Genomic DNA, 15,374 nt, shown 5'->3' on the forward strand with positions numbered 1-15,374 from the left:
TAACCAAAACAGTAAGTACATATTATCGTATCATAAGTTCGCAGACTTTTATGATTACGGTAGGTGATAGAGTAGATGCTTAGGGAATTTCCCTTTCAATGAGGAAATGCAGAACACAGTTACTATGCTGAATTAATATGCGGATGTACGAAAATAATGAAGATAATAAATATTATTATTAACAAACTTAAAAAAAGAAGGTCAGTTTGACCTGTATGTATGTTTGTGCGTGATAATCTTGCGTCTGGCTAAACCGATTTTGATGCTGATTATCAGCATATTATTTTTCTGATTTAGGAGAAGGATTAAGGTATTAAGGTATATTATCCTACTTTATAAATCTGGAGGTTCGTATATTCAGACACGTTTCACTTTTTTTTATATATTAAAACTTTTGTGAGAGCTACTAAATTAAATATTATGTTTACCTGCTTACTAACGCCACTGCTTGACAAAGAACTTGACTAGTTTCAAGCCACGTTAGGGGCTCTTGTTCATGAGTACCATTCCACGACATATATGTCACTCATTCTATGTGTATGTGAACTTGTATGTTTGTAAACGCACCCACGACACAGGAGAAAATCCTAGAGTGGGGCAACGTTTAAAAAAAAAATAATTCTAATATATAGCTGCTAATAAAAATTGCGCAAGTAAGCCGGAAAACATAATAATTTAAGATAAATACTGTTATCTTTACAATGTTAGTAATTAGTAGGATATCCGGATTAATGGACAACTTACAAAGTAAGATGAAATAGATATGAATAGTTTTTAATAGAATGAAGACTGACTCATTCTAGATCCTTATTTTCGAAAGGTCATGTTGCCTATCCGTTATAACACGACTACATTCTACGTGTCCCTCATAAACATTTTTTAAAGTTCTATCTATATAAGTGTCTATATTAACGAATAAATCAATGTTATTTCATTTTTCAATATGATTATTGTTTATATTATCTACTAAGATAAATTTTCACTGGAATACAAAACAAAATGAAATTAATTGGAAAAATTAGCATAAAATTTCATTGTATACTGTGATTTTACATTATCTTACAAAGTCTAAGTGTGGGAGAGCCATGCTTCGGCACGAATGGGCCGGTTCGACCGGAGTGATACCACGGCCTCCCATAAAACCGACGTGAGACAACGCTTGCGTTGTGTGAGCGAGGTTACCGGAGGCCCAATTCCCCCTTCCCAATCTTCCCGATTTCCTAACAACCCTTAAATTCCGAACCCCCAAAAGGCCGGCAACGCACGTATAACGCCTCTGGTGTTTCAAGTGTCCATGAGCTGCGGCTGTGCTTACCATCAGGTGATCCGTCTGCTCGTTTACCGGTTTGTTCTACAAAAAAGTCAGATAATTCCTATCTGAGGCCTTCTCTAACCTGTGACCTAACTAGTGGTTGACAGTGGTTGATCTGCAGACTCTATAGTTAAAAGATTTAATAGAAAAACCAAAAGAATATATTGGTAATGCTGTGAGTTATCAGATTGGAATTTCGTGTTCTTTAAGGTACTGGATGAAAAAAGGGTTTGTTTTCCCAAATAGTTATTAAACAAAAGGCGACATCAGCTCATTGACACACTAAGGTGTTGACTTCATCATGGTCTTATTTTTGAATGAACAGGATGTTTACCTACAATCGTGAAAATAATTATTGTTGAACTATTCGACGTAAATGCCTGCAGAGATTCTCTCGGTCTCAATTAGACCATGAAGTCTCAGATTGAAGGTGTCGTGTTATAAATTTTCGTGAATAATTCACAAAAAAAAACCTTTTTTTTATCAAAATAATTTACGTTATCAGAACCTTCTGACTGATAATTCTGATAGATATCATATTATAATATATTCTAATCTATATGTTTACGTAAAATATTGGAATTAAAGTCATTTCGTGTGGTGCAATTGCTAAACAGGTACGTGTTTTTAATTTTAAGAAGTAATTTGTTTATCTTATATTTTTTTTGGTATCATAAATAGATGGACGAATTTTTTATGTGATTCTACTTGAGGTTTTAGGTTTTTGGTTAAATTTTATTAAGGCGTAGGCTGTCTGCTGCAGATTTTCGTTCGAGTGTAAGAAAAGTATAGAATCTTCGATGGTCATAAATTACTAATATATATTTAATATTTTTGTCAATTTCTTCAAACTTGAACAATACTAAACTTCTAAGTTTAAACCAAGTTAATTGCTTATTTACTTTGATATAAATCAAATAGGTATTTGAGTTATACCTATCTGGGGTGGTTTTTCGTCAGTAAGAGTCTGACAGTCTCTTTTGTCCTCTCCAAGCGAGAGGGTTTCAGGAAAATTTTCCACCTTGGGGTCAAAAAATACCTACCATAATAATTGAAATTATATATTCACAATATCATTGCCTCAATATTATCTTTATTTTACATCAAGAACAAAGTACACGTTGAACCTTTATCTTAAATTATTTTTATCAGTGTACTAAGCAGCACTAAATATTTAATGTATATTACGTATTTAACAAATATGTATCCTTGGTATCTAGACGGATATACTTCTAATCATATTCGTGTACAATTAGGAATTTGAGGTCGTTATAATAAAATACTCTTTTATTAGAGTAAATGTATAAGGGGGCTTTTCTACCAGAAATGTGCTATGTACCTATGCTACGAAGATGTAAATAGCTAAGCTGTGAAACTATATGACTGTTTCCACTGATACTAAGCTATGTAGCTTTGCGAGGGAGATGCGTAGCTTGAGTATGCGATGTATCGATGGAAGCAATCCATAGCACACATCTTCATATAAAAACATAGCAGCTGAGTCCGTTTCTACCAGTGCTAAACTATGTATACCAATGAATATGTTTGGTGGAAGCAATCGCATCCACAATAACGTAGCATAGCAAATCTCTGGTGGAAAAGGGTCAAGAGAACGCAATTCAGAGTCAAGAGTACGACTCTCAGTAAATGCGTAAAAATTCATTTTAAAAATATTTATATACATTCTAAAGTATTGTTAAACTAATGTTTTAAAACTTATTTCAATTTTAGCTGAGTTTAGTGATTAACAAAAGATACACTCAGTTGTTACTTACGTATTAAAATAAATTATTATTGATATTATTGCAGCACCATGCGATTTACCGGTGTCATAGTTCTGGCGCTAGTCGCTCTTGCATGGGCAGATGGACCCTTGCCCTTAGACACTGAAAGAGTGAATACCCTCAACCCTGCGAGTGATAGTTACCGTCTACCTGAGGACTTGGACCCTATCAGTTACGATATAGAAGTAACTCCATACTTCACGGCAGAAACCACTCCACCTGGAAAGACACAGTTCACTTTCGATGGTACCGTCACCATTGTTTTCAAGGTAAACAGTTTTCTTATTGTGTTTTTTTTTATGAAACACGAACAATCAGACGTATCACCTGATGGTAAGTAAACACCAGAGGCGTTACAAGTGCGTTGCCGGATTTTTGGGGGTTAGGAATTTAAGGGTTGTTGTTCGGGAATAGGGGATTGGAAAGATTTGGAAGAGGGGAATTGGGCCTCCTGTAAACTCACTCACACAACGAAACAGAACGCAATTGTTGTTTCACGTTGGTTTTCTGTGAGGCCATGGTATCACTTCGGTCGAGCCGGCCCATTCGTGCCGAAGCATGGCTCTCCCACACTTAATAAAAAGTTTTGTAGAAAATAGTTTCAAAAATGTATTTTTGCAGCTCTTATTAAAGATTAGCTACCTCTACGCTATACTCGGCTCCTATTAGTCAAATCATAATGTTTTATATCCTATAACCTTCCTAATCGGTATAGTAGTGTAGGCGTAAAGAAGAGACAGAGGCGTGAATTACTTTCGTGTTTATATAATTTCCAATCCACTGTTTGGCATCAATTGGTCATAGCGTGATGTTTTATAACATATGCCTCGATTAATGCACTATTCAAAACAAAAATAATTATTCAATTCGGACCTCTAGTTCTGGAGATTAATGCATTCACACAAACAAACAAACTCTTCAGCTTTATACATACGTAGTATAGATTCTGGATAAAAACGTCAAAGTCATTTATTAAAAAAAAACTTTGACTTTGATACATTATGTTTTATTATGATATGTTTAACATTCCATACATTTTTTTACAGGTTCTCAAACCCAATCTAAACTCTTTTGTCATACATGAAAATGTAAGAGAAATTACGGGAGTTAGAATATTCAAGGATGAGAATAATGAAATGGTTAATGTGCTATCACACGAAAGAGACCGAGTGCATCAATTTTTAAAAATTAATTTGGCTGCAGGCACCACTTTGGAAGTGGGAGCTAAATACAGGCTGTTGGTTATCTATGTAGGTAACATCAACGAGACTCCTCTCTCCCGAGGTGTATTCAGAGGAAACTACAAAGATGAAAAAGGAGTTACACGGTGAGTTTAATATTCTATAAAAAAATTTAATGCTTCATCTAATTTTTTTATCATATAACTTCAATATTCTTACACAACGCAACGTCACAAACTTTTTGACCCGGAAAGAGTAGCAGAGATGCACATTACGGCGCGTAAAGCCGCTATACAATGTACACCCACTTTAAACCATTTGTGTTATAAGTCCCATGTAATAGGGGGTGAGCCTATTGCCATATAGTAGGGCGCATTTCTAGACTCCGTGCTACTACTGAGAAATTAAAAGTCATAAGAGGTTTGTCCATACAGTATGTTTGTTTTAAAAACGATTACTAACTAATAATTTGTTTTTGTTATTTTGTTTTGCAGCTGGTACCTGGCCACTCATCTTCAGCCCACTCACTCAAGGCAGGCCTTCCCTAGCTTCGATGAGCCTGGATTCAAGTCCACCTTCAAAATTACCATCAACAGGCCAACTAGCTTCACTGAATCATTCTCCAACATGAAGTTGCTACATTCAATACCGTGAGTTATTTGGCTACTTTTTAATCACCTTTTGAAATGCTTTTAGTGTGATTATTGACTGATATACGAGCATATTTTGGGTTCAATATAAAAAAATAGAGGTGAGATAATAATATCCTTTACTTTATGCCTTTTATCTCCCAAGGGGTAGGCAAAGGTGCACATTGCGGTATGTAATGCCACTATACAATGTACACTCACTTTTCATCATTTGTGTTATAAATCCCATGTGATAGAGAGTGAGCATATTGCCATATACTGGCCACAATTCCAGACTCCGTGCTACTACTGAGAAATTTTCGAAAACCCGAAAAAAGTCCAGTAATACTTTGCCCGACCCGGGAATTTAAACCGACTTTTTAGAAAATTGTGTATCATTAAAAATCGGAATTGCTAACTGTTGATTCTATAGGAATGATATAATATTTAAGATAATGGAACATGATGTCATGCTTGTTTACAACTTTAATAAAAATGTTAAATCCCTTATCATATTATTTGATTAGATGAGGAAAAATAAAACACCCCGTGGTAAATACACACATTGATCATAATCTTTTAACTGATATTTTAATTTAGATAACGTATTCTATAAAGTTACAGAATTTTGGATTTAGAAATGATTCGTTTTGGGTACTTTTCCATCAGAGTGCTATGTAACTATAATAATAAGTGGTCAATTACTTATAACTCTAATACTAATAACTCTGCAATAATTTTGGCAGCCCCATAAACTAAACAGAAAAATGGTTCTGACTTAATTGAAGGCAATTTTTGTATGTGTTACCAGAATAGTATCTATATATAAAAGGTATGAATAAGCTACAGCCGGTACTTCACATGAGATAAAAACCAGATAAGCTATTGAGTAGAACCATAAATTAACAAAAAATCAATACATTTCGTGAGCCGGTGGTAAGCGACAAAAATGTTTCGAAATGTATTAGTCACTAATCTTTTCTGGCAGCTTAAGTCTTAAGCCTTAAGCTTTTGATGACGCGCGTTTACAACTGCATACATTTGATTCAGGTCGTACACATGTTAAAGCGTGTAAATGTATGCACTTGCCATCTGAACTGAGGCTTTCTTACTTTAAGTTTTTGAATAATGTACTATCGAGGTTGTGTGATAGGCAACTTGTCAATCTGTAAGACATTATAAAAATAACTTTTAAGAGTGCAAGGCGATGAAATAAAATATAAGAAAAATAATACTCCTTTGCCGCATTGAGCAAGCGTGGTGATTAATGCTCAAGCTTTCTCCATGCGAGAAGAGGCGTTTAGTTAGCAGTGGCTACTTATAAGCTGTTGATGTTGAATAGAATGACTTAATATTTAATGCTCCAAAAATTAGCATATAATAATACTAATTAATATTTACTACTAATTTACTACTTTATTCATATAATATTGCATTTTTACAGTAACGGAGAGCGCACCAAAGAGATCTTCGAAGAGACTCCAAGAATGTCAGCGTACTTGGTGACATTCCACGTCAGTGACGGATTTAAAGTAATTGCTGACAATAATGACTCTGAAAGGTCTTACAGAATCCTTGCAAGGCCTAACGCCGAGGGCCAAGGAGAATATGCTTTGGAGATAGGAACACCTATTACCAATTGGCTCAGTGATTATTTGAAAATCGATTACTACTCCATGGCTACAGGCATTAAAAATGACCAGATAGCCTCACCTTACTGGGCTTCAGGGGCTACTGAGAACTGGGGATTGGTGACTTACAGGTAACATATGAAACCAATTTTAGTATGCCTTATAACTCTACTTTGTAAGTGCAATATCTTTTTATGAGTTTTCAAATGATTACCACCAATAATTCTGTAATCAACTATTATACAAGAATCTTACCGATTTCGGTAACGGTGACCTTACATAAGTTATTTCCTGAATCAACTATTAGATAGTGTGTGAGTACAATAATGAATCAAAATAAACAATACATGACAATTTGGTTTTTAGTTGTGATAATTAATAAAGAAAATCCATATATTTAGGGAACTTCGTCTTCTCTACGAGGAGGGGGAAACAAATGCTGCTGACAAGCTTTCTATCGGTACCATTACTGCTCACGAACTTGCCCACAAATGGTTCGGTAACCTGATCACATGTAGATGGTGGGACAACGTCTGGATCAATGAAGGTTTCGCCAGTTACTTCGAGTACTTCGCTATGGATGGCGTAAGTATACATTCGCAACTGCAATACATTTTTTAAGTTTTTCGATAGTATATTTGACGATAATTTGGAATCTACATTTAATCTTAAACGTAATGCCGCTATGCAAGAAGAAGAAAGTCCCAAGTAAAGAATCTTAGTTCATTTAACAAGTTACCATCAGTTTATTTAACAAGTTAGTCGAGACTTAAAAGAAACTATGTGCTCTAAATGGACAATGAGGCACTGGCTTCCTGATCTATAAACACTCCAAGAATCACTGAAGAAATATGATTTAAGTCTGGTGATTAATTGCAAAATAAAATTAACAAGTTATGGAATAGGAGTCATACAGTTTTAGCACCTACCTAATAACACACACAACGTCACGCCTTCTATCCCCGTAGGGAAAGGAGATGCTCATTACGCCACGTAATGACGCTATATAATGTACAGTTGTACACCCACTTTTCACCATTTGTGTTATATATACCTACGATATAATAAATTTAATTAAATTTTATGAAAACTTTTAGAGAAATGTTAAATTCTAATCGTAATTTTTTTTTAGGCATACCCCGAATTGGAATTAGCCGATCAGTTCAACATTATGTATCTTCAAAGTGCATTATCAATGGACTCGTCAACTAATACCAGAGCTTTGCAGCACACCGTCAATAGTCCCAGTGAAGTCACCAGTCATTTCACTGACATTAGCTACTCTAAAGGAGCTTCATTCCTCCTTATGTTGAAGCATTTGGTCTCTGAAGAAACTTTCCGGCAGGCTTTATACTACTTTTTGGAGGACAGGTAATTATATCGTATTTTTTAAAGCAAATACAAGCTCTATATAATTACTAGCTGACCCGGCAAACGTTGTTCTGCCTTATATCGACAAAAAAAATTAAGTGTAAACAAACTTTATCACAGACCAAAGACCTGAATACGCATATAAAATTTGGTGAAAATCGGTAAAGCCGTTTCGGAGGAGTACGGTAACTAACATTGTGACATGGAAATTTTATATGTATATTACATTTCAATTCAAACTACACGTACTATTACATAATAAAAATATTTGTTATTTTCTTTTTAGAAAATACGAACACGCTTTCCCGTCTCATCTTTTCGATGCTTTTGAAAAGGCAGTAGCAGAAAAATCGCCAGAGGGCAACGCTCTGGATATCAAATCGTTCATGTCTTACTGGGTCTTTGAACAAGGATACCCTGTCCTCGATGTTAAAGTCAACAGCCAAGCTGGTACTATCGAACTTGAACAGGTAAAAAAAACTTGTTAACAGAAACTTAGAATGCATGCAACGTCACGCTTTTTATCCCTGAAGGGGTAGGCAGAGGTGCACATTACGGCACGTAATTCCGCTATACAATGTACACCTACTTTTCACCATTTGTGTTATAAGTCCCATGTAATAGAGGGTGAGCCTATTGCCATATACTGGGCACAATTCCAGACTCCGTGCAACTACAGAGAATTTTTTGAAAAACCGATAGCAATAAGCCTTTGCCTGACCCGAGAAATCGAACCCCAGGCCACTTGAACGACAGTCGCACTTCCGACACTCGACCAACGAGACAGTCAACAAACTTAGAATTACGCGAACAAAAAACATTGGATCTCAAGCTAAATCCATGTTATTGTGGGGTAAAATTCGAAGTATTCTACAATGTATATTTCATTCAATGCCCGATAAATCTCATTATAAATGAAAAATCACGTAGAACTAATAATAATATTTTTCTCTAGGACCGATTCTTCATTAGTCCGTCCGCGACTCCTACGCAGCAAGTTTGGCCTCTGCCAATCACTTACACGACTCAAAGTAGCCCGAACTGGAACAATCTCGATCCCGTCAAAGTGATGACAACGAAAACTGACACTCTCCAGAATGTTCCTACTGATGGCTGGGTCATCTTCAATGTGCAACAAAAGAGTAAGTCCATTGCAATGTTAACACGTTAACTGCCACGTAGGTCACCTGTGACATACGTTAGTGGAGGATTTGCCTTCAACAGTTTTCTGATGGCAGTTAAAGGCTTAAATGAACTCTAAAGTCTTAGGTGTTTGGTACATTATGGTGTATACCAGTTACATGTAGGTTATTTTTTTTTTATAATTCGTATAATAATTCGAACTTAAATCTATGTCTAGAGATGGAAAATACTTTAATTTTACTAAGGATGGCTATAAAATGCCCAGTTTTTGTGGAATCATGCATTTTATTAATTGAAAAGTGTACTTTATCTTATGTTCAATTTGTGTTTTAGATATCTACAGAGTGAACTACGACACGGAAAACTGGCTGAAACTCGCAATACAACTTCAAACCGACCACAACGCTATTCATCATTTGAACAGAGCCCAGGTTAGCAAAAATATCTGGAACTACTTGTATCTCTCAATTAAGAGCAATTAGTAATCTAACCTCTTAATTACTATAGTACCATAGTGTTGAAAAATATGACCAGTATTGTAATACATTAACATGATAGTATTGACACACCATATTAAAAGTATTGTAACAATTTTTCATTTTAAAATCAGTAAGTTTATATAATTATTCAGAAATATATTGGATTCTATAGACACCATTTATATAGATAACAAAAAATAAATCAACCAACACAACGCGCGGTCTAGTTGCTTAGATCGATTTCTTGCAGAGAACCTTAGAATTTTTTATTTTTTTTCAGATTGTGGACGATGTGTTCGCTCTCATGCGTTCTGAAAGGCTGTCATTACAAGTTGGCTTCCAAGTTCTGCAGTTCTTGAAGAAAGACACGAGCTTCTATGTGTGGTACCCAGCAATATCCGGTTTTAACTGGATAAGGAATAGACTCTTGCATACTGAACAGCTCCCTATTTTTGACGTAAGTTTTCTTATTGGTGACACCATGTACCCCAAAATTACTTTACGTGGAAAGTTCAGTAATGATATATTTGTTCCTTATCGTCACATAATTATCTAGTTTTACTCAAACAGCAGCTTGTATGGAAAAATATTGTCGATTTTAGTGATTTTCTTGTACCTCCATAATATTCGTTCCTCAACTTAAAAATATATTTCAAGGCCAAATAAACCAAAACAGTCTGGTTTTTGAGTTTGGGCCAAACTAACGAATTTCAATGTATGTATGTATTTAGATTTTGCTTGACATTTCACTTTCGATTTAATAATTTTGTCCATTAACACATTAAACGCCATGGGAGGCAAAAATTACCGGCGCTAGCGGAGGATTTGCCTTCAACAGATTTTTGTTGGCAGTCAAAGTATTAACATCTTTTTAATGTTTTTTTTTTAGAAACTCCTGTTCAGCTACCTCACTAACGTCATTGAGGATGTTGGTTTCGATGTGGATCCCAACGAGCATATCACAAGGACTCTTAACAGATTCTACATCCTCAACTTCGCGTGCAACATCGGTCACGAAGAGTGCATAAACAACTCTGTCAACAAATTTAGGTCTTACAGTAGCGGCGATGTACTTAGGTAAGTTGCTTTTTGGAATATTTTCTTTTCTCTCTTTTTTGAAGAAATGGAATAGGGATGATGGCGGAGTATTAGATTTAGATTTCAGCCATGATCGTCACACAGCAGGGCAAAGGCCTCCCTACCTTCCTTCCACTCCTCTCTGTTTAAAGCTTTTTGCAGCCAATCCTTGTCATAGCTGTTGAGTTCGTCCCGCCATCTCCTTTTGGGCCTGCCGCGACGTCTGTGGCCGTTGAGCGGCGGAGTATAAAAATTAAAAATCTATTTAGTCCGTCAGTTAGATAATGAAAAGTTATTAGACGCGTATTTTTTATTGTATAAGATAACAATATAATTAGAAAACGGATCAAAGTTTAGGTTTAAGTTTAGTGACGTCACGTGATGTTCCAAATCGATATTTCTTCGAAAGTATTTGTTTCCGTAAGAAAATAAAAAAAATGTGTCTAATATTTTAAATTAATCTACAAGACGGGCATTAAAATTAAAATTAGTCATATACCCTATTCGAGTATACAATGCTAAATTTAATATAACTTCGAAATTGCGTTTTTCTTTTATTAAACAGCAATCATGTCAGAATTTTGATCCAATGTAGATTAAGTTGCCTAAAACCAGTATTTATAGCTTTCTGTAGATTTTACTGGCTTTTGCCCGCAGCTTCGCATTCAAATTGGAGTCGTTATATATTGTTATCTATTTAAAAAAATCTACCCCGTGCCCCATCAAAATCTGTTGTGTAATTTTAAAGATCTAAGCATACAGACACACAGACGACGGAGAGCGACTTTGTTTTATACTATGTAGTGATTACGAATTAGCTAAAAATGTACAAATTGCTGTTCTAATGGGCACAGTCAATTTCCTAGTGGTTTTATTAAGCCGTTACTTAGTAAGATTACTTCTTTATCATCATGGCGATTTACACATAGTAAATAGAGGTTAGTCACGCGATACGTATTAGTATATGGTTTAGGTGTAACATAATTGGGTTTGAAGCTACTAGATTATTTTTTTAAATCTGATCTTCTAAATTATATTAAGCATTTTCATACATATAAGATTTGTAGTTGAGCTCTCTTTTAACCGACTTTAAAATAAAGTAGGTTTTTAGTGTGTCTCATATGTATGTATGTTTGTGGACGATTATCTCGCGTTTGGCTGAACCGATTTGATGCAGTTTTCAGTATGGTATTTTAGACGTTAAACTCAAACTCTTTATTTGCATGTTAAGGTATTACAGGTCTTAAATTTAATATTATGCACAGCTTAACAGCCTTTTTCAGACGTTGCAAATTTGAGGGTTATCACTAACTTATCATAAACTACATTTACTTAACTTAGGACTTAGTATAAACTTATAGTAGTATGTATTTTTTATATGTAGACTTCAGACTTAGGACTAAAGAGAAGGTTTTAGAGATATTACCTAAAAAAATGGAAGAATCAAAGGAAATTGAAGACGGTTTCCTTGTTTTAAGAATAAGTTTTATTCAAGTATTGAATTGTCTATATTTCTTTTCAGTGTCAATCCCAACGTGAGACGTCACACATTCTGTGAGGGTCTCCGAGCTGGTGGCTATGAAGAATGGAGCTTCTTATTCAAGCGTCGGCAGGAGTCTAACAACCAGGCTGATGAGGTAGCAATGTTGAGAGCCTTGGGATGTACTACGAACAATGAAGCCAGAAACGAGTGAGTACTGAACTATTTTGAACTAAATTCTTTGCTACTTTAAAAATATAAAGTCATAATAGTTATAATTATTGTTACGTTAGTTATAATTTTTTCATATATGATGCTTAGGTATATATTTTTTTGAACATGTGATAATAATAATTATTGCCCATTAATGAAAAATATTACAACTGGCATTGTTTGTATTATGGAATATGGATCAAATAGAATGTTGACGTTTAATATTTTACCATCTTATATTTTCAGATACCTGAAAAATATCTTAACTGATGACGTTAAGGCTCAAGATCGAGTGAACGCCTTCACTTTCTTCTACATGGGAGATGCATCCAACGCTAAATTCGCCATACCATTCATTAAGGAAAATATAAAAGAAATTGAAAAAGCGTAAGTAATACATACATATATATTTTGTTTATTGTATTTTTCGTGATACTAAATTAATTATTATATTTTGTCAGCTTACTCACGTAACTCTTTGACGAGGAACTCGACTAGTTTTAAGCCATGCTAGAGGCTCATATTCATGGGCAGCATTCTGCGTTACACGACGCGACGATAGTCGATAATAATTAATTTAGTAATATTTTTTTGAAACTGTAATTTTTTTATTGTCCCGGGTGCTATTTTTATTGTGTATTTACAAATATTTAAGTAACGTCATGAGACTATTATCAACAGTTCCTATTTTACGAGTGTCGAAATACAAAAATGAATTTTAACTTAGAATACGTCTGTTCCTTCGTGAATTAATATTAGTTTTATGTTCTTATATTAGTTTTAACATTGTATTTTCTCTTTCTTCTAGGGTTGTTCTGCCAGCGTGGTTCAGTAATATATTCAGCAACATTGCTGGCTACTTGGATGAAGAAGGCTTGGAAGAAGTAAGTTAATTTTTATTTTTTGGTCTTGAATTTTGTTTCATACACATTCATAATTTGACATATAACATTGGAATTGAAACGTTAAAAATAACTATGACTAAATGAATTACAACTTAAAAATACCAAAAAAGAAATAAAAACTAACTTTTAACACATACATAATTTTAACATATATGTACTTAATCATCATTTTCACCCAGCTTTAAATATATTAAAAGATTTTAATTTGTATTTCTTGTATTGCACTGGTCAAATAGTTATGAGTGTGACAATATTGGCTAAGTGATTCGATAAACCATTCATTGGTTCTATTCTCAGATAGGTCAAATCATCATAGTATTTTCTTCAGTGCTTGTATGGAATCTGTGAATTGTTATAAAATGTGCCTTATTTTTTGAGTCCAAAGACTGACAGAAAATTGATATTTATTACATTTAGTACAACTTTACCAATCATGATGTCATACATCGTTTTACCTTTTGACTAACTACTTTAATTTCTTTTCTAGTACTCAACTATGCTGAAATCGCTAGAAGCAGAATATCCGTCTGCATTCACTGCTGGTAACAATGCTATAAATTCAGCTAAAGCGAATATCGCGTGGGGCAATGAAAAAGTTGCACAGATAACAGATATAGCTAATGGGCAACTAAGTACTACAACTACTACAACTACTACAACTACAACAACATCAACGGAGGCGCCTCCTCCCTCTACTAGCGAGGAACCGACGACTACTCCAGAACCTGCCCCAGGCTCCGCCTCAGTTGCATTCCCAGCCACCATAATGCTCTTATGGACAGCACTAGCCATTATGCTACAATAGAATATAAGTTTTATATGTTACACACCTATTTTATAACAAAGCTATCACAATGTATCTTCGTTCACGGAGAAATGTACAAATTTTTTGATACCAGTTACATATTATATTTTTTTGAAAAATATACCTCTAGCTATAATATTTAAAGTTGAATTTGATTTGTTTTTTTTTTTAATAATGAATAGAAATTAGGTCACTGGTATATATAGCTTGTTACAAATTATATTTATTTATGTAGTTGCTGAAGGAGATCGTTATAGTAAAAGGTTATATTGTACGTTTGTTTATTTATTGTAAGGTTCTAGTCTATGTGTTAGCAATACTGTGATAACAGGCACGAAAGCAGGATACGCTGTGAAAACAACTTGCATATTTTATACCAATTTATATGTTGTGCATCAATAAATAAAGTATTTTTTCTAAATCGTTTATTATTACTGTAGTTAAAAAAATACATTTTATATTTATAAAATATGGTATTGTTTTTTTTTTATTCTAACACATAAGCTATTAACTTTATAAACTACTAACTAGGACGACTCCTGCAGTCGACGACATAACAAGACACTTGACTACTACGACACGACACTACACTTTGGAACGAGCGCCTAGCTTCAGTGACAGACAGACTGACGTGCAATTCAATTTGACGTTTCAAAAATGCCCTATTTAGGATTAATTGAAATAAATGCTTTGACTTTGACTTGGTTGCTATATCGCCTTGGGGTAAACGATGGTGTGACCTGGGATATCATCTACTACGGCAAACATAGAACGCAGAAATGATGTTAGAGCTAAGCACTTAGTAAGATACATTTCTTCAAAAAGATATCCGATCATAAAAGATACTTAGAAAATTTTGAAATGCAATCCTTCACCTATTTCAAGTGATTTTACAATAGATAAAGTCAAATCAGATACAAATGTAAGAGTATCTTTGTAGGTACAAAAGTTTAAATAATAATACAGTGGTATCAATATATCAATATCTCAAACTTTCTGTACAATGTTATCGATTTAATCTTAAGTCAAGATGTTTGTGTTTGATCAATTTAGTGACAGTTATCGCCTGAATTGTTACATTGAGAAATGTTTGTCCGTCTATCTGTTTTGCTGTAGGTAAAATCATAACTGACTTTCACGTTTCTTAAAGGCTTATTGTATTTTAGATACGATTTTGCGTATAATGGTACAAAATTAGGTACTTTACTTTATTCTTTTAATTTTTCATTTTTAATTCATTTTGTTTGATGTCTGACATTGATTTTAATCAAGTATGTGCCTTTGATCTCATTAAATGAAATTAAGACCTAACTTATAGATAGAGTATCCTTTGTTGGGGGTCCAAAGAAACGAAATAACTGTAA

General features: G+C 34.2%; 1 protein-coding gene across 1 annotated transcript; it reads left to right on the forward strand.

Moving 5' to 3' along the window:
- The first annotated feature begins 1,774 nt into the window (after positions 1-1,774).
- Positions 1,775-14,431, forward strand: LOC118268345 (membrane alanyl aminopeptidase). Its single transcript, XM_035582795.2, has 16 exons — positions 1,775-1,929; positions 3,122-3,365; positions 4,143-4,423; positions 4,772-4,927; positions 6,351-6,668; positions 6,939-7,122; positions 7,670-7,908; positions 8,195-8,378; positions 8,864-9,050; positions 9,385-9,482; positions 9,811-9,987; positions 10,420-10,607; positions 12,130-12,297; positions 12,547-12,687; positions 13,109-13,184; positions 13,693-14,431. Exons 2-16 carry the CDS (start codon positions 3,126-3,128, stop codon positions 14,008-14,010), a joined length of 2,955 nt encoding a protein of 984 aa, XP_035438688.2. The 5' UTR covers positions 1,775-1,929; positions 3,122-3,125; the 3' UTR covers positions 14,011-14,431.
- The last annotated feature ends 943 nt before the right edge of the window (positions 14,432-15,374 follow it).

This window comes from Spodoptera frugiperda, chromosome 29 (assembly GCF_023101765.2).
Source record: "Spodoptera frugiperda isolate SF20-4 chromosome 29, AGI-APGP_CSIRO_Sfru_2.0, whole genome shotgun sequence".
Lineage (NCBI taxonomy): Eukaryota > Metazoa > Arthropoda > Insecta > Lepidoptera > Noctuidae > Spodoptera > Spodoptera frugiperda.

Coding starts and splice junctions, on each gene's coding strand:
- LOC118268345 (XM_035582795.2), top strand. CDS start 3,126: ATGCGATTTACCGGTGTCATAGTTCTGGCGCTAGTCGCTCTTGCATGG. Junction 3,366..4,142: donor CCGTCACCATTGTTTTCAAG/GTAAACAGTTTT, acceptor ATTTTTTTACAG/GTTCTCAAACCCAATCTAAA. Junction 8,379..8,863: donor GTACTATCGAACTTGAACAG/GTAAAAAAAACT, acceptor ATTTTTCTCTAG/GACCGATTCTTCATTAGTCC.